The sequence below is a fragment of the Rattus rattus genome, chromosome 8 (assembly GCF_011064425.1).
Source record: "Rattus rattus isolate New Zealand chromosome 8, Rrattus_CSIRO_v1, whole genome shotgun sequence".
NCBI lineage: Eukaryota > Metazoa > Chordata > Mammalia > Rodentia > Muridae > Rattus > Rattus rattus.
The window spans coordinates 60,321,999-60,341,978 of NC_046161.1; the positions used below are offsets into that span (position 1 = coordinate 60,321,999).

At 40.8% G+C, this 19,980-nt stretch overlaps 1 protein-coding gene across 8 annotated transcripts in view; it reads left to right on the top strand.

The window, feature by feature from the left end:
* Csnk1g1 (casein kinase 1 gamma 1) overlaps window positions 1-19,980 on the top strand; it is a 137,017-nt gene that overhangs the window by 91,072 nt on the left and 25,965 nt on the right. For all 8 annotated transcript variants that reach the window (XM_032910595.1, XM_032910594.1, XM_032910598.1 and 5 more), the window contains 6 exons: window positions 3,807-3,958; window positions 6,489-6,723; window positions 12,643-12,728; window positions 14,909-14,993; window positions 15,253-15,401; window positions 18,402-18,509. In XM_032910595.1, coding sequence (XP_032766486.1) covers window positions 3,807-3,958; window positions 6,489-6,723; window positions 12,643-12,728; window positions 14,909-14,993; window positions 15,253-15,401; window positions 18,402-18,509 — 815 coding nt within the window. The remainder of the gene's footprint in view (window positions 1-3,806; window positions 3,959-6,488; window positions 6,724-12,642; window positions 12,729-14,908; window positions 14,994-15,252; window positions 15,402-18,401; window positions 18,510-19,980) is intronic.

The window sequence follows — 19,980 nt, forward strand, 5'->3', positions numbered from 1 at the left end:
CTGGTAATATACTAGTCATAAAACAAAGCAATGCCTCATATTTCTCCTGCCCAGCGGCACTTTCCAGTTGGGACTGCATAACACCTACAGAGCGCTGTTTGCTTCTGCTCTGCTCCTAGAAATTTTAATTCTGCAGATGTGAAGTAAAGCCACTTCATCTGCTTCTGTCTTAAGTTTTAGACATGTTTCAGGTAAACATTGTTCTAGTTGCATGACACTGGTAGCTTACATTTTAATTGTTACTCCATGTGGAACTTAAGTTTAATTCACACTGATCTTGTGGCTTTACAAAGATAAGCCTAGAAGGTAACTAAAGGAAATTATGGTCATAATTAATATTTAAAAAGGAACTAGTTTAAATTCTTCAGTGTTGGGAAAGATTAAAAAAAAAAACCCATCTGATGAACAGCAAAGGAATTTGCTATAAGTAGGAGAAGCAAATACTAGATTCAAGACTATTGACTTGAAGTCTTTCTACACTAGTATTTTGGAACCCATACCTCTGTAGAAATGCTGTACAGCTCAGCCTGCAAACACCCCCAACGCACACTGAGGCCTTCCGAAGTCTCACATGCAGCAAACAGGAGCTCCTCGCGCTATGAAGTTTGTAGACAGAATTTATTACTGACATTATTGCTACAAATTATAAACATTATCCAAAAATGCTTTTGTAAGTTTTTAGTAAATATGGAAATTTATGGCAAGGATCCCCTAGGTTTGATATTGAAAGTTGTTGAAAACAAGCAACTAATCACTCTGACCTGACTTGGAGTATTTAAATATTTAAAAAGAGGATAATGTGCCTCGACTTGGGAATTCAACCAAGTAAAGGAAGAATGAATTTATTAAATAGGGTTAGCTTTGGTTTTTCTTTTTTTAAATAAAGCATATACCTGTAGTTCAGTTAGATTAAGAAAAACCTGGAAACAGCTCTAGAGTCGTAGGTTAGTGGTACACCATTCACCTAAGGTTCAATCCCAACATCTCAACAAAAGGGTTTGTAGAGGGGGCATGTAAAAGGATGGAAAGTCCACAGACATCAAATACCAAACTCTTTTGTTTTTTTAAAGATTTATTCATTTATTATATATAAGTACACTGTAGCTGTCTTCAGACACACCAGAAGACGCATCGGATCTCTTTACAGATGGTTGGGAGCCACCATGTGGTTGCTGAATTGAACTCAGGACCTCTGGAAGAGCAGTCCAGGGCTCTTAACCGCTGAGCCATCTCTCCAGCCCCCCCAAACTCTTTTGTGTGCTACATTTATTCCTGTTGCTATGTTATATCCTAAAGGTACTTGGTGTTTCTCGTTGGAGTTCTGTAAGATTTCCCTTCCATTTAAATGAGCTTTTCTTCATAGAACCACACCCAAAAATTTCTGCTTCCATCTCATTTGGAATCATACATTGATTCCTGTAATCATTGTAACTTTGCAGGTTGCTTTTTGCAGTGATCAGAAGTTCTGGGGACTGGAGAGATAGCTCAGTTGGTAAATTTAAGACCAAAAGTTCAACACCCCACCCTATACCCATGTAAAAAGCCAGGCACAGTGGTGCACCCTTGTAACCTCAGTGCTGGAAGGGCAAAGACAGGAACAACACCGAAGGTTGACTCTGGCCTACACACAAATGTACACATACATCTGCACTGCACTGCACTGCACTGCACAGCATAAACACACACAAACACACACACACACACACACACACACACACACAAATTTAAAGTATATCCCCAAATTCCATCTATCATTGTATTTGAAAGATAAAAGGAATTAACCTCTTCAGTAGAATATTCTACATTGAATTTCTCAGCAAGGTTCCTTGGAAACAACTGTTACGATTATATGTTTAAAATTAACTGAAAAATGACTTCAGAACAACAGGAGGAGGGGGAAAAGACAATTCAATTTCAACCCTGTTTCTGTTTAAAGACAGAATAAAAATAGCTCCAGAAGTAGGAGGAGCCAGGAGTACCTTACTAGAAATTACTGGAATGCTCCAGTGGTTTGGGGTCTAAGAGGCACAAGATAGATTGATGAAGTACATGAAAAAGCTAAGCATGTACACTTTGTGGCAGTGAGTCACAGTATCTCAAGATATATATAAGACCTTCCTGCAGCTGGAGAGATGGCTCAATGGTTAAGAGCACTGACTGCTCTTCCAGAGGTCCTGAGTTCAATTCCCAGCAACCACATGGTGGCTCACAACCATCTGTAATGGGATCTGATGCTCTCGTTTGGTGTGTCTGAAGACAGCTACAGTGTACTTATGTATAATAAATAAATACATCTTTCCAAAAAAAAAAAATAGGCCTCCCTTGGGGAAAAGGATAATTATGTGTTAGGTATAGGATAGGTATGTGTTGCTTCTGCCTGTATTTCATCCATATAAATTAGAAAACAATGGTGGCTAGAGAGACAAGACAGTTCAACCGTAAAGAGTTCTTCCTTCTCTTGTGGAGGGCTGCAGTTCGGATCCCAGCATCTTCATCTCATAATTACCTGTTACTGAAGCTCCAGAGGATCTGATGCCCTCTTCTAGCCTCCATGGGCACCAGTACACACATGGCATACATACATGTACACATACATACAAAATTTTTTGGGGGGCTGTGAGTCTAGCCCCTTAACAGCTAAGCCATCAACCCAGTCCCAAAAATAACTCTTTAAAAAAATAAAAAGATGGATGCCAGGCATGGTGGTACACTCTGGAGCCAGAGGCAGGTAGATTTCTGAGTTCAAGGCCAGCCTTGTCTACAGATCAAGTTCCAAGACAGCCAAGGCTAAACAGGGAAACCTTGTCTCAAAAAAACAAACAAACAAACAAAAAAACCCTAAAATAAGTAAATAGATAGATAAAATTATATTCTGTTAAACTTTGAAGGAGGGGCTGTAGTAATGGACAGCATACATAATTCTAGACTTCTGTACTTGTGTACCTGTGGGATGGGAATGTTGGTGCTAAATAAGATGAGGTCTGTAGCTTTCTAAGTATCCACTGTTCTCATGGCGTCATTTTATACGCACTTATCGAATACCTTGTTTTTATGATTCACCGTAAAGAGGAATTAATTCACAAGTTGCTATTTAGGTGAGAAAACCTGGATTTTTAGCTTTACATATCTATGAATTTCAAATTTGGGAAAACTGCAGCATTTGAGATTTTAGTTTCTCCCTTTCCTTTCATAATTACTTAACAGCAACAAATGCTAAGTGTCTGTTGACTTCTAGCTGAGAGAAACAAATCCCTACAGAGATTCTGTGTGAGAGGAAAGCCAGTTGTGCTGGCCTAGGGCCAGGCTGCACCTCTTTGGCCTACCCTCTTCAATCTGAATTCTCCATGGGGCAGCAACTCTTTTTTTTTTTTTTTTTTTTGGCTTTAGCAGTGAGCCCTGGGAGTACTAATGAAGCCAGCTAATGTAACAAGGTTTGTTAGCTTAGATTTGAGCTCATGAGGCTTCCTTTGAACCCTTTATGACGGTGCACTTTCAGGCATCCTTTGGGAAGAATAGTTTACACCCTGAAGCAATAATGGATTGGGACCATTTTCTTTTATACAGCAGTGGAAAGGCCTTTGGCACTCTGGTATTAAATAACTGCCTATTTGGACATGTTGTGCAATGACTGCCTTTTCCACCCAGTAATAGTTCCCACTGAAGCCATTACACTCAGTCTAATTTTTCCAAGAGGGACTGTAAAAGGAAATTGAAATCTTATAGATTACACTTTATATTCCATTCATTGCATTCGTCTTATGCTTTGTGTCTCTCACTCTGTACCCCATTCACCCTTCTGCTTTCAGGTGAAGGTCTCCCACAGGTTTATTACTTTGGACCATGTGGGAAGTACAATGCCATGGTGCTGGAACTCCTTGGCCCTAGCTTGGAAGACTTGTTTGACCTCTGTGACCGAACGTTTACTTTGAAGACGGTGTTAATGATAGCCATCCAGTTGGTAAGTTGGTGTGCAGTTCCAGAAGATAAATAGATCCCTTACCCACCTACGTGAGGGCCCTTAGTGATGTATTAGCTGCAGTGACATCTGGTGACTTAGTTTTTTCAGGCTTAATGGCATTCTAGAAGGATTTAGTCTGAAAGGAGTTGTTGTAGCTGCTGCTTTAGTCAGTTCCTGTGTATAATTTGGCCACAAAGCCTCTTGACCAGTATGTAAGACACCAGACAACAACTAAGGTAGGTTCTTAGTCACACAACTTAAAGGGCTATAAAAGGGTTAACTGAGAGAAGTCAGTGCATCTGCACTTTGCTTTATTTTTAGAATTTGCACCTTGAAGCAGAACCATTCCTGTAACTGAAGTGGAGAATAGAATTTACATTAGGGAGAAAGAGGACGAATAGGTGGAGCTGTGCAAATGCAAGTACTTGAATCAGCATCTTATTTATAGGTCGTAGGCACACAGCCATGAGCTCTTACCATGCCTTCTTTCTCTCACTGTGGAGACTAGAAAAGATTTAAGGTACTAGCCATGCCTTTATTCAAAGTCATGTGACAGATTTTATAGATAATATACCATATGACGTGTGGCATATTATATACTTGTGAGCTGGCCAAGAGGCTTGCAGCCAAATTAAACACTAGTTCCACCTTAAGCAGAAGTTGGTTTTTGTTTTGTTTTGTTTTGTTTTTCTTTTTGACCTTCATGGGAAGAATTCGAATATTGCATTGTTTTATTTTGTTCTGTGGTATTATCTCACCAATTTAGTTAGACTGGCTTTGAACTTTAGATATTCTTGCTTCAGCCTCCTGAGTGCTAGGGTGGTTGTGGACCACCCCCCTTCCACAGCTATGAGGTACCTCTTAATTCATGTGAAGTAGTGATGGTCTTACCATCATCCTATAGCAATTTGGAAATACTTGAAAATTGACCAGACTCCAGAATTTAAGCCTTCCTTTTTATGCTAAGTAGAAATGCTTTATAGATAGAATTGTTTAATTAAATTTGAAACAATGTTACAATTACTTACTTTGAGCTGTGGTCACTAAACTGAGCATCCTCCTCCTGTTGCCAGCCAGATGTCTAATGTCAGGCTAGCATCAATTTTACTGGTCCCCTGGTTTTTTATTTCTGTAATAACAAGATTGTTAAAGAGTCCTGAGCAGCTAACAATAGAAAGTGTGGGTAGGAGGTGAAGTAGCAGTGACACCTGTCTCAGAGGGCACATTTGTTATAATATGTATAATATTATGTTATAATATGTAAAGTAAAAATATTACGATCTTAGCCAAATTGAACCATCTCATTTTTTTCTCTTAATCTTAATAGTTGTTATATATTTGTAACAAAAAGTATTTGGATGTGGGGGCATGTTGGAAATAGACTCAGCAGTTAAAAGCAGTTACTGCTCATGCAGAAAATCTGAATTTAGTTCTCAGTACCTGCATCAGACAGCCAACACTGCCTGTAACTCCATTTCCAGAGAATCTGATAGTCTCTGGCCTTGTGGAACATGCACACAATTGGTGTATATAAACTCAGAAGGCTCACACACATATGCATAAGTAAAATCACAAAACAAACCTTAAAATATAGTCTTAGTTTATGAGGGTAAAGTGGGAGATAAATAAGAGTGGACTTTGTTGTTGTTGTTGTTTTTGGAGACAAGGTCTTACTCTGTATCTCTGTCTGGCCTGGAACTTTTTTATGTAGACCAGGTTGGCATTGAACTTATAGATATCCATCCATCTTGGATTAAAAGCATGCACAACCACACCCAGCCAAGAGATGTTTTAATTTTCATTTCAGAAGCCTTATGCTGAGCCAGAGACAGTGGCATATCTATAGTGGCAGCTACTTAGAAGACCCAGATAAGAACATTGCTTAAGTCCAAGAGCTCAAGACCGAGCCTAGACTGCAGAGTGATACAGAACAATAGGAACTCAAGACCTAGCCTAGACTGCAGAGTGATACAGAACAATAGGAAGGAAATAATAAAACTGGGGTTGGGTGGAATGGGGAGTGAATGTGAGGGAGAGCCCAGTGAAATGGCTCAACAGGACTTGCCACCAAGTCTGACAAGTTAAGGTTAGCTCTCGGGTCCACACGGTAGAAAGACCTGACTCCTACAACTTATCTTCTGACCATGATATATGTGGCCATGAATGTACACATGCACATACATAACATGCATGCACACAGAAAGACCTGACTCCTACAAGTTATCTTCTGACTGCCACACACACACCTATGACTGCACTTGTACACACACAGTAAGTAAGTAAGTAAGTAAGTAAGTAAGTAAGTAAGTAAGTAAGTAAGTAAACAAAAAAAAAAAAAAAAAATGACGTGTGGCATATTATATTTTGGGCCAGGACAGCACTTGGGAGGCAGAGGCAAGCAGATCTCTATGAGTTCAGGACAGTCAAGCTATATAGTGAAATCACATCCCCAAAAAAAGTATTTTGGATTCTCCCTCCCCCAGCATGCTTATTTCAAGGTATTTCCATTATTATTTTTTCTTTCTTTTAGCTTTCTCGAATGGAGTATGTACACTCAAAGAATCTCATTTACCGAGATGTCAAACCAGAGAACTTCTTGATTGGCCGACAAGGCAATAAGAAAGAGCATGTAATACACATTATAGATTTTGGACTGGCCAAGGAATACATTGATCCTGAAACCAAAAAACACATACCTTACAGAGAGCACAAAAGCTTAACTGGAACTGCGCGATACATGTCTATCAACACACATCTAGGCAAAGGTGTGTTGAAAGGGGCAGGTTACTTGAGCAACTTTTTTTCCCCAATAGCACTTTATTGTACATTACATTGTGCATTACAACTTGTACCATTTGTTGCATCATAAGGTAAGTGACATTTTTATATTTGAGATGTTGAAATGGTAAGTTGGTGATGTCCCCATATACCCTAATTCTGTGTTTTCTGGTGCTTCATTTTTCAGCAGTTTAAGGGTTATTGCAAGATGAAAGTAGTATTTGGGTTAAGTAATGAGATATATTTACATATGTATGACTCTATATGCACATAAAAGGAGGACATCAGGCTATCCCTATGTTAATGAAGAGGTATCACTAAACCTGAGGCTGGAGAGATGGCTCACCAGTTAAGAGCACTGGCTGTTCTTCCAGAAGACCAGGTTTGGTTCTCAGCACTCACATGTCAACCGTCTGTACCTTTAGTTCCAAGGAGTGTGATCTGTTCTGAACTCCTTGGGACCAGGAACACATGTGGTACACAGATATACATGCAGGCAAAACATGATGTGGATCCCACATGGTAGTTATGTTTATTATTCTATGATGTGTGCTTTGAGCACCCACCCAGTGTGGTAGCAGAGCACTCCAACATCCTGGTGCTGCCGCTGCCGCTGGCCATCTCCAGAGTGAGGTTTCCTGAGGTGGAAGTGTTCTTCAGGTCAGAGCTAACATGTCCTAACATTATGTTTGTTCTCTACTTCTCTACATTTTGTAAAGAATTCTCTCTCTCCTTCTCTCTTTCTCTCTTGTGTATGGGGTGTGTGTGTGTGTGTGTGTGTGTGTGTGTGTGTGTGTGTGTGTGTGTCTAGACAGGGTTTCACTATGTAGCCATGGCCAGACTTGACTTGAACTCAGAGATCTGCATACCTCTAACTCCCAAATTCTGAGATTCTTTAATCTCATGTGCCCCTGAGCCTGGCAAAAATTCTTGTAGTTGGGTATAGTGGTACGATCTTTAATTTCAGCACTCTAGAGGCATAGGCAGATGGATCCCTGAGTTTGAGACCAACCTCATCTCCATAGCAAGTTCCAGGCCAATTGAACTGAACCATGTCTCAAACAAAGCATGACTTCTAAGCTCTATCTCAGGTATCACACTAGAGAAGTCTCCACGGGAGCTCTGACGTTGTTGGCTTTAAATGTGTTCTGTTTTTTAAGTTGTAATGAGGGAGGGAGACCCTGGGAAATACGTAGTCAAATAACTCACAGAAGTACTTTTCATTTTGTAATGAAAATGAGCAAAGGGAAAGTGTTCTACCTGGCATTACGTCTGATGAGCTACCTCCTATTGATTAAGACAACCCAACTTGTGTTAATTAATGGTTAAAATTAGAGAACATTCCTTTTCTTTGAACAAAATATATTTAGCCTAAAATTGGGGTGCTGAGCCTGTTAAAGCAAGCACATTTTTCTTATAAGCTGAAAGTGAGCTTTCACCATGTTGAAGATATTTGTGTCTTGTTCATTTCCTAGTAGTGACATTCTTCTTTGAAAACAAAAATACCCATTTGAAAAAGTGAGGAGGACCTATTGAATTAATGAATGAAACAAGTGCAGAGTATCCAAACGAGTATGGAGAAAACACATGTTGGTTCTCTCATTAACAGTTTAAGACCTAACTGCACAGTGGTGACACACACCTTTAATCCTAGCACTTGGGAGGCAGAGGCAGTGAGTTAGAGGCCAATATGGTCTACAGAGCAAGTTTCCAGAACAGCCTGGGCTACACAGAGAAACCCTGTCTAAACTTAAGAAGAAAAGAAACAAACAAAAAAACAGAAGATTTAAGACCTAATGGTTTGGTATTATTTTAAATTTTAGAGCTCAAAAATGATTTTTCAAATTATCTAAAATGACCACTTTATTTTCATATATGAAACTGAGGCCCAAAGTAGGTGGCTTGGCAGTATTTTCATTTTACTGAGCGGAGTTAACGAGTTCATAAAAACGGTAAGCACAGACTTAAGTCTCACACCTTCTTTAGGTATCATAGTTTCTCCATTCTGTATCCCAGAGCTATGTTTTGATCCTTCTCAGGACTTAAAGAGCTACATCATATTTTTTGTCTTTGAAAATTGTAAATCTGTGTAGAGCTTGCCCTCTAGTGCTCATTTGGCTACAATTCAAGCATTTGCCTAGGGCATTTTTTATTATCAAGAGGCTTCCTTGTTATACACAGGAAACAGATGTAAAAGTGGAGAGGTGTGATACTGTTTGAGAAATTTTCCTGCTGTGTTTCCCCTTTCTGCTCTGCTCATCTCACATACTCTGTTCCTCTCCTTATTTCTTATGCTCTGTTAACAAACATTTTGTCTGACTACTTGTTTTCAACCCTGTATTTTATTGCAAATTTTAGATGACCCATGTAGGCAAACTCTCTGGAGATCTGGCTATTTTATTATATCCTTAATCCAGGACTCACTCATTCAAGGAAGACCCTTCACAAAATTATGCCCTTTTTCTATTGGAAACTGCCTTTTCAGAACCCTTCTTGCTAGGCATAGTGGCCCATTTCTGTAATCCCATTACTGTATAAGCAGAAGGCAGGAGGATCACCAAAAGTTCAAGGCTTGCCTGAGCTTCATAGTGAGTTCCAGGCTAGCCTGGGTTACCAAATGAGACATCGTCCTCAAAAACAAAACAAAAAAAATCAAGGAAAATTGCCCTTCTGTCACAGTACTATTTACAATGTTGCCTTTTCAGAAGGGGGTACCCTGAAATAAAGAAGATGCCCTGGAAGTGTATGAGTGTAGGAAGTGTTTTGAAGGCAAATATGAAGTAGTAGCAAGGTACAATAGTATGTGCAGGTGAGAGTAACAATAAAAGCTTTCTTTTTTTTAGATTTATTTATTTTATTTACATGAGTATACTATAGCTGTCTTCAACATACCAGAAAAGGGCATCAGATCTCATTACAGATGGTTGTGACTCACCATGTGGTTGGGAATTGAACTCTGGACCTCTGGAAGAACAGTCAGTGCTCTTAACCGCTGAGCCATCTCTCCAGCGCCAATAAAAGCTTTTTAAGTTGAAATATTTTAACAACATAAAAATGAACAGTACTTTACAGGATAGATAAAATGTTAAAATATTTCTTGTTTACTGGACGAGTAAGGGGTGTGTGTGTGTGTGTGTGTGTGTGTGTGTGTGTGTGTGTGTGTGTGTGTGTAAAAATCTATATTATTAACCCCCTAACTCCTGGACCTCCTCCAATGCTTCTCACACCTTCATCTTTTCCTTTTCTTCTTACTTCTCCTCTTCTAAATAACCCACTGCGTCCAGTTAGTGTTACCTTCAAGATTATAAGCCACACCCAGAAATAAAATGACTTCCCTCTTCCTCCAGCAACCATTAGTTGCCAGTCACTCCTCTGAGGGTGGAGCCTCATGAGCATCTCCCCCACCCATGTTGGAGTTACTGACTGGCTTGCTCCTCTGCAGGTAACTAACTGCTGTAAGTTCGTGAGTGCAGTGGCCTATCTAGGAGACATCGTCTTAGAGCACTCCTCTCCATCCTCCAACCTTTACATTCTTTTTTTATTCTTTTTTGTTTGTTTTTTGTTTTGTTTTTTTCTTTTTATTGGATATTTTCTTTACTTACATTTCAAATGTTACCCCTTTCCCGATTTCCCCTCTGGTGTCCCCCTATCCCTTCCCTCCTCCTGCCTCCATGAGAGTGTTCACTACCTACCCACCCACCCCCTCCCATCTCTCTGCCCTGGCTTTCCCCTACATGAGGGCATTGAGCCTTTACAGGGCCAAGGGCCTCTTCTCTCATTGATGCCCAATAAGGCCATCCTCTGCTACATGTGTGGCTGGAGCCATGGATCCCTCCCTCACTGGTTGGTGGTTTAGTCTCTGGGAGCTCTAAGTGGGTCTGGTTGGTTGATATTGTTGTTCTTCCTCTGGGGTTGAAAACCACTTCAGCTCCTTCAGTCCTCTCCCTAACTTCAACCTTCACATTCTTCACATTCTTCACACACCTTCTTTCATGATGGTCCTTTAGTCTTCCTGGAGGGTAGAGATGTCTCATTGTGGGGGAGCACTCAGCAGTCACTTATTCTCAGGACATTGAAAGTGAGGAGTCTCTCAAAAACTTTTCTGGCAAAAGTTGAGAGCAGCACTGATACATGGGTAGTTTGATGTGTCTTTAAGCAAAAACCGTAGTAGGCTCCCCACTTAGGGCCCATTTTCTCACCAGCATGACACTTTGACCAGGTTTACAGTATTACTACTCATTCCATTTTGTGCACATTTCCCATAATTTGAGGCAGCAGTTACATATGTTGTGCTGTACTTTTAGGCTGTGGCTTTCCCCACCTAGATAACAATCTTGGATTTTACTTTGCACTCAGAAGATCAGAGTCAAGTTGAAGGCAGTAACTTAGCAAAGCGGTGTGATGCAGTCCTGTAATCCCAACACTTGGGAGGCTAAGGTATAAGGGTCATGAGTTTTAGGCCAGCCTGTCTTAAGAAATAAAACACATTCAAGGTAGTCTCTTAGTTCTCCTTATTTATACACACACACACACACACACACACACACACACACACACACACACACACCATTCCTACCCCCACCCCCGATTTTCAGCCAGGGTATCAAGTAGTTCAAGCTGGCCTTGAACTCACCAAAATCATCTGTGTCTGCCTCTTTAGTACTAGGGTTAAAAATGTACACTACTAAACCCAGCTGTAATCTCTTTTGGGGAAGCTCTAAATTTGGCTGAAATAAAAAGTAAACACAAATCATGCCTGTAATTTTAACAGTTGAGAAGTAGAGACAGGAGGATCATCCTGAGGCAGAAAGCAGATTTGAGGCTGTCTTGTGCTACATTAAAGCCTAGCTCTGGGGTTGGGAATTTAGCTCAGTGGTAGAGCACTTGCCTAGCAAGCACAAGGCCCTGGGTTCGGTCCCCAGCTCCGAAAAAAAGAAAAAAAAAAAAAAAAGCCTAGCTCTGTAAAACAAGAACAATAAATAATAAACATCTTTACAAGCCATAGCTGGTAAGCTCAAAGTAGATGCATATACTAGTTAGTGTTCAGTTGACATCCAAAGACTGCTTCTTAGGTAAAGTCACACGTTTTTGTGAACTATTCCGCAGTTACTTACTAATTTATCTTCCTATTTCAAAGGATAGAAAAGCTAGCAAGTTATTTTAGTCAAGTTCCAAAGATAGCAACTTGTTTTGTGTATCAATAGAAAACCTTTAGTTTTAAGGTAATTATGGGATACTTGGTACAAGTAGGTTAACAAAATAGTAATATATTGTTCTCTGCTGACTTGAAACTACAGTGTTAGTTTTTGTGATGAGTTAAAATTGCTAAACATGTCGGGAGAGGGGTGATGGTGCTTGCCTTTAATCCCAGGGCAGGCAGATCTCTGTGAGTTCTAGGCCAGCCTGGTGTACACAACAACAGACAGCCAGAGCTACACAGAGAAACCCTGTCTTGGGGAAAAACTTGCTAACATGTATTCTAGGTATTCTGCAGCTTGTGTCTTTGCAGGCCTAGTCCAAGTGGACTATTTTAAAGTAGCTTCACCTGCTCAGACTGCTGCTTAGTTTCTCCTGTGGTAGCCAAACTAAACAAGTCCTGTTATTCATATATTTTCTCACACTCAGGCAGGTGAGTGTTGAATATGTTTCATCCACCAACTAGCATTGAGCTAGTTTTAATTTAGAATTTACTCTTCACTTGCTCTTTACTTGTTAACAACAAAGGACAGCCACTTACTTTTTTTTCAGTTTTAATATAAAATTTTATTCCTGGTTCAAGTGTACCAAGATTAGTAAGCAGAACCTTTCTAGAGCAGAAGGGCTTTGGGAGGGATTGTTTGGTTCTAAAGCTCTTTTCTGCTTTAATAACTGCAAACATAATGTGTGTGATCTATCTTCCCTCTTAGAGCAAAGCCGGCGGGATGATTTGGAAGCCCTGGGCCATATGTTCATGTACTTCCTTCGAGGCAGCCTACCCTGGCAAGGACTCAAGGTATCCTGAAAGTGCTTTGTCTCTGCTTAGTTGATAATGAAAGGACTGCCTAGCATGCTGTCTCTAAAAAGCACAAAGGGGAAGGCAGGCTTCAGAGATGAGAAGCAGGGAGATTAGTGACATTAGCTCACATTGTAAATGGTCACCTGGGCTTTGGGAGCTCGGTTTGTTCACATTTGGCTTCTGCGCCTTCTTATCTTAACCCCTGCCTCTTCGTGTTTAGTTTTCCATACTCCCTCCCGCTCTCCCTCCTCTTTCTCCCAGCCTTGGCAGTGCTGCTTTTCTCTGTGTGTTGGTGGCACTAGCATTATAGAGCAGGAGGAGTGTTCCCAGCAATAGGGAAAATTTTACAACAAATTGATGACAGCAGCTGCTACACGTTTACCAGAAATGCCAACAGGGTTCCCCAGACTCCTAAGGAGAACTGGGAAGTAATTTATTACTCCTACATAGGCAAAGAACTCACCTTAACAAAAACAGCAGAAAAAGATTCAGGCTTAACATTGCTGTTTAAATACATTATTGAATAAATAACTTTCAGATAGTAGCCACTTCTTGCCAACAATGTTTTAGTCACTTTTTTTAGGTAGATGTTTCTTTAAGTAGATGTGAGTAAACTCTTTATGAAGTAATAAGCATTATCATTACTCTGTGACTGTTATTAGGAAGTTTAAACTCCTAACCCTTCCCATAGTCAGATATAAAGTAATTTTTTAGTTGTAATTTATTTCAACACATGGAAAGAATCTTAATCTTTTATTTGAGGTATTCATATACTTCCTTCCTCCAGGTGGGCCGAATAATCCATTTTTTCCATGCTTTCTAGGACATGGCTTCTACACCCATTCATTCTCACTGATTAAACACAGGGCCTTGTACATTCTAGGCAAATGTTCTTTCTCTGAGCTACAGCCAGACCCTCCTATTCTCTAAATAAAATTTTTCTTAAATTTCTGTCCTGACAATCATCATCTAGTCATGTATATCTTTCATTAATAGTGACATGTTACATATAGCTACATATCCTGCTCACTGGTAGTGTATAACTTAGTTATTTGCTTGAAATTCTCATGGACTGTGAGACCCCATTTTAGTGGTAGTCGTGGATTTAGAATCTCTCCAACTTACTTTTCCTCGCTGTTATTTTCTTCTGGGTGAGGCAGACCAGTTAAAGCCTCAGGAAGAGTCCGAGGTCCAGAAGCTTCCTGTGTTTGTTCCTGTGTGCTGTATTTGCACTGCTCTGACCCACTGGCACATGTTAACTTGTAAGCAAGCCCTATTCTGCAGGTAGCTTTCATTTGTCTGGAGAGGTTTTGTTTGTTGGTTTGTTTCCCTTGTTGGTAAAGCTACATCCTCAACCCTGGAAACATTAAAGGATGAGTCTCCAGTCTTTTGAACTCGATGCTAGTTTTTCTCACCTTTGAAATATAAGAAGATAAATTATTAGCTACAGAAAAGTTATGACTTCACCTGAGAAAACATATTCTTTGGATGTCAAATAATGCTAATAATACATGCATCTCCACTGAGTGTACCAGAAACTGGACCTGGTCTTGGAGGGAGAAGGGCTGATCACTGTTGGACTCTTCACTAGCCATGGGGGTTCTCTAAGCTGCTGCACGTTTTAAAACACTGCTGCATAATGTTTCTGCCTTCTTATCCAGTCTGTCCATCTCATCTGAGACTGCTACACATATTTGCAAGTGAAACTTTCCAAAGCTCAGCAGAGGTTTGTAGGTATCTAAACACAGCCTGGCTAAAAAAATGAGATCCACTCACAAATCCCACCAGTTTGAATGAAAATAACTATTGTGGCTGCGAGAGAGATGACTCAGTGGTTTTAGAGCATGTAAACTCTTGTAGAGCACCCACGTTCATTCCCCAGCCCCTACCAGTTAACTCACAGCCACCCATAACTCCAGCCTCAGGAAACTGGCCTCCTCTTCTGGGTTCATATGCCACATACAGATGCACACATATGCACATAATTGAAAGTAAAATCTTGGGGTTGGGGATTTAGCTCAGTGGTAGAGCGCTTGCCTAGGAAGCGCAAGGCTTGGTCCCCAGCTCCAAAAAAAAAAAAAAAAAAAAAAAGACTATAACTACTGTTTCTAAAAATATCCTTAAGCCTACTTACTTAGTATTTTGTTCTGATGATTTTATTTCTTTACTTTCTACAGGCTGATACATTAAAAGAGAGATATCAGAAAATTGGTGATACCAAAAGGAATACTCCCATCGAAGCTCTCTGTGAGAACTTTCCAGGTAAGATAAAATTCAGCAAGTGTGACTGACTTCGAAGTAGATAATGTCACTGTATCTATAAATACTAGTAGGTATTGACCAGATCATTTAAATTTTTTTATTACTATTCAGCCTAAAGAAGGTATCACTTTTATTTGGTCCATAAAGAAAACATTAGTGTCAGGTAATCTGTGTCAATATCTCTCGTGTGGCTGAGAGCTTACTTAACCTGGGGAGGCATTCAGTTAACAGGAATGGCTTTTTACCTCTTTCTTAACAGAGGAGATGATGACCTACCTTCGATATGTCAGGAGATTAGACTTCTTTGAAAAACCTGATTATGAGTATTTACGGAACCTCTTCACAGATCTGTTTGAACGGAAAGGCTATACTTTTGACTATGCCTATGATTGGGTTGGAAGGCCTATTGTAAGTATCCTTTAAAACAATAAACCTCAGATCAGTGCCACCCCATCTTTTTACTTGCCAGTCCTTCTGCTTGAATCTTTGCGGGGAAATTGCTTGCATTTAGCAATCATTTCCAAGTACTACTATAGGGTGCTGTTCTCTGAGACCAATGAGTTACGTGTTTTTTGGATTATGACTTGTGGGGGCTAGAGGGATGGCTCAGCAGGTAAGAGCACTTGCTGTTTTTACAGAGGACCCAGGTTCAGTTCCCTGCATCCACATGGCACCTAACAACATCTGTAACTCCAGCTCAAGGGGATCCCGTGCCCTCTTTTGCTCTGTGTGCACAAGGCATACATATTGTGTTCATATACATATTTATGAAGCATCTATACACATAAAATGGAAATGAATCTTCAAAGAGTATAATATGTATCCTAGGATACTAGAACTTTGGGGTTTTTTTTTTTTTTTGGTTTTTTTTTTTTTTTTTTTGGTTTTTTTTTTCTTTTTCTTTCTTTTTTTTTCGAGCTGGGGACCTAACCCAGGGCCTTGCGCTTGCTAGGCAAGCGCTCTACCACTGAGCTAAATCCCCAACCCCAGGATACTAGAACTTAAACCTGTCTTTTATACATTTTTTTTTTTGAATGATTTACAACTTAGCACTAAGTGCTATAGAAGAACTTGACTTCTGAAGGAATAGAATCTTCTAGCACTGTAGGAAACTTTGATTTACTGTTCTGGCCAGGAGTCCACAGCATCAGTGCCTGTGCTAACAGATAATGCTATAGAACTGGGTTGTTTTTGCAGGGAGGGGGTGGTTTTTTTCTTCCTAAGGTAGCCTATTCTCAATGGATTATTGAGGCCCAGACTACCTTCTCTCCTGCAGATAACCAAATATGGGAAAACAAGATGACATGAAAGGAAAACAGTGCAGGCTGGAAAGATGGCTTAGCAGTTAAGACACTGATTGCTCTTTCAGATGACCTAGGTTCAATTCCCAGCAGCCACCTTGCAGCTCACTGTAAACTCCAGTTCTAAAGAATCCAACACTCTCTTCTGACCTCCTCAGGCATTGCAAGCATGTAGTGTACAGACATATATGCAAGTCAGACACCCATACACATAAAAATAAATTTTAAAAACATTTGGGGTATGGGGACCTGGAGAAATGGTACAGTGATTTAAGAGCACTAACTGGAGTTGGGGATTTAGCTCAGCGGTAGAGCACTTGCCTAGTGAGCGCAAGGCCCTGGGTTCGGTCCCCAGCTCCGAAAAAAAGAAAAGGAAAAAAAAAAAAAAGAGCACTAACTGTTCTTCCAGATGTCCTGAGTTCAATTCCCAGCAACTACATGATAGCTCACAGCCATCTGTAATGGGATCTGATGCCCTCTTCTGGTGTGTCTGAGGACCGTCACAGTATACTCTTATACATAAAATAAATAATTCTTTTTAAAAATTGGGGTTATCTCTTTTATTATTATTATTATTATTATTATTATTATTATTATTATTATTATTATTATTATTATTAATCTTTAAGTCTTTTTTTTACAGTCTAGTCGTTATCTCCCTCCCAGTCCAAACTCTGACAGTTCCTCATCCCATTCCTCTTCCCCCTTGACTCCAAGAGGATGTCCCCACTTCACACGACCCAACCCACCCTGCCAGGACTCCCCACTCCCTGGGGTCCCAATTCTCTTGAGGGTTAGGTACATTTTCTCTCTGAGGCCAGACCAAGCAGTCTCTGCTGCATATGTATGTGTCAGAGGCCTTGGACCAGCTGGTGTGTGCTGATTAGTAGCTCAGTGTCTGAGAGACCTCAGGATCCGGGTGTGTGGAGACTGCTGGTCTTCCTGTGGGGTCACCTCCTCCTCAGCTTCTTCCATCCTTCCCCTAATTCAACCACAGGGGTCCCCGACTTCAGTCTGTTGATTGGGTGTAAGTATCTGCATCCGTCTCAGTCAGCTGCTTGTTGGACTGTCTGTAAGCACACCATAACATCAGTAATAGTGTCAAGCCTTGGAGCCTCACCTTGAGATGGATTCCAACTTGGGCCTGTCACTGGATCGCCTTTCCTTCAGTTTCTTTTCCATTTTTGTCCCTACAGGGTTTTTTTTTTTTTTTTTTTAAAGTTTTATTCATGAGTACACTGTCACTGTCTTCAGACACACCAGAAGAGGGCATCGGATCCCATTACAGATGATTGTGAGCCACCATGTGGTTGCTGGGAATTGAACTCAGGACCTCAGGAAGAGCAGTCGGTGCTCTTAACCACTGAGCCATCTCTTCAGCCCGTCCCTGCAGTTCTTTAGACAGGAACAATTCTGAGTCAGACCTTTGGACTGGAATAGCAACCCCATCCCTCACTTGATGCCCTATCTTTCTGCTGGAGGTGGACTCTACAAGTTCCCTCTCCCTGCTGTTGGACATTTCATCTAAGGTCCCTCCCTTTGAGTCCTGAGAGTCTCTCTCCTCCCAGGTCTTTGGTACATTCTAGGGGGTCCCCCCATCTCCCAAGGGTGCATAATTCCATTTAATCTGATGACCCTCAGGGCTTCACTCCTGTCCCCCATCTCCAATACCTAATCTTGCCCCCCCTTCCCCTCCCCCCCTCTCTCCCCCTCTTCCCTCTATACCCCTCAACCCCCCACTGATTACTAGTCTATAAGAATTGTTACGCGGGGTTGGGGATTTAGCTCAGTGGTAGAGCGCTTGCCTAGCAAGCGCAAGGCCCTGGGTTCAGTCCCTAGCTCCGAAAAAAAGAAAAGAAAAAAAAAAATTGTTACGCTGCTGCCCTTTGCAGAGCTGTTTCATTAAACTTACTTCCCCTATTTATTGTCTTTGGGAACATTTTTAAGATAGGGTCTTACTCTGTAGTTTTGGGTGTCCTAGAACTCACTCTGTAGATCAGGCTGACCTCAAACTCACAGGCCATCCTCTGCCTCCAAGTGCCGGGTTTAATGGTATATGCCACACCACACCACTCTACCCGTTTGACCTGTACTTTCATTTTTCTAGCCTACTCCAGTAGGATCAGTTCATGTAGATTCTGGTGCATCTGCAATAACTCGAGAAAGCCACACACACAGGGATCGACCATCACAACAACAGCCTCTTAGAAATCAGGTATGTGTTAGTTTTAGTTGTTTTAATCATTCCCCTTCTTTATAGCTACTGCTAAAACCCAGATATGGAGTTCAGAAAAAATAGCTGGTTTAATATGGCATTGGAACGACTGTCAGAGCAGGAGTAATGCACTGAGATGAGGCACATAAGCTAAGAGTCTGGGCCTGAACTGGATGGTTCTGCAGGCCTTTGGTCCCAGCACTCAGGAGGCAGAGGCAGGCAGATCTCTGTGAGTTCAAGATCAGTCTGGTCTACAGAATGAGTTCTAGGACAGCTAGGGCTACACAGAGAAACCCTGTCCTCTGTCCTGAAAAAGGAAAAAATAAAAAATAAAAAAATAAGTATACCTGACCCTGCAGGAATGAGTCATTGGCTTTTAATCTCAGCATTAGGTAGAAGCAGACCGATCTCTTACCTACCCCCAAAAGAAGAAACAAAGACAAGAACAGACTCCAAGCCTCTGGCAGTACTCTGGTTTTCAGGAGACCTGATCACTAACTGTGCATTAGGATCTAAGGTCTGAAGGACCGCTGGGCATGCAGATAGACCTGCAGATGAATCTGGGGCTTGTGCTAGCTTACTCTTAGTTTACTGATAAGAAGGATGGGCTTGTCTTTTCAGCTGGTATAAAAATGCAGGCTGTGCACAAATACCCAGGTTGATTTGGAAATTGTATAAGATGCCTTAAAGATGTAGTTCAGGGGTAGAGTGTTTTCTGGGCATGTACAAGGCCATGAATTCAGGATCTGGAACAGCCACCAAAAGAGAAAGAAAGAGGGCTGGAGAGATGGCTCAGTGGTTAAGAGCACTGACTGCTCTTCCAGAGGTCCTGAGTTCAATTCCCAGCAACCACATGGTGGCTCACAACCATCTGAAATGAGATCTGATGCCTTCTGGTGTGTTTAAAAAAAAAAAAAAAAAAAGAGGAAGAAAGAAGAGTCATCTATGCTTAGAGCCCAATATAATGGGGCATGTTTTTAATTACAGTTCTTTTAAATTGGAAGCAGTAAGATTGCTACAAGTAGAGGCCAGTGTAGACTACATAGCAATAGTCTTGTCTCAGAAAGCCAAAATAAGTAAGTAAGTAAGTAAATAAGTCTTCACAATTTTCTATCAGGGGAAGGGAAAGTGAACAAAACCAATGAGAAGCAGTACTAAAAAATAGTAACAGAAGTAATGCTGGGAATAGAATTCTGAGTGACATTTTTATAAAACATTATAAAGAAGTTTCAGTTTATAATAAATAGAATGTGTAGGGCTAGGGGGTAGTGGCTGCATGAGTTCAGTTGTAGTGCTTTGGAGGCAGAGAAAGGCAGACCTCAGCATCCAAGGCCAGCCTGGTCTACAGAATGAGTTCCATGACAGCCAGGGCTACACAGAGAAACCATGTCTTGAAAAGCCAAGGGAGAAAAAATAAGAACATATAGGAAGAGAAAAGAGGTGAAAGTACAACTATAGTTACTATGTCTTG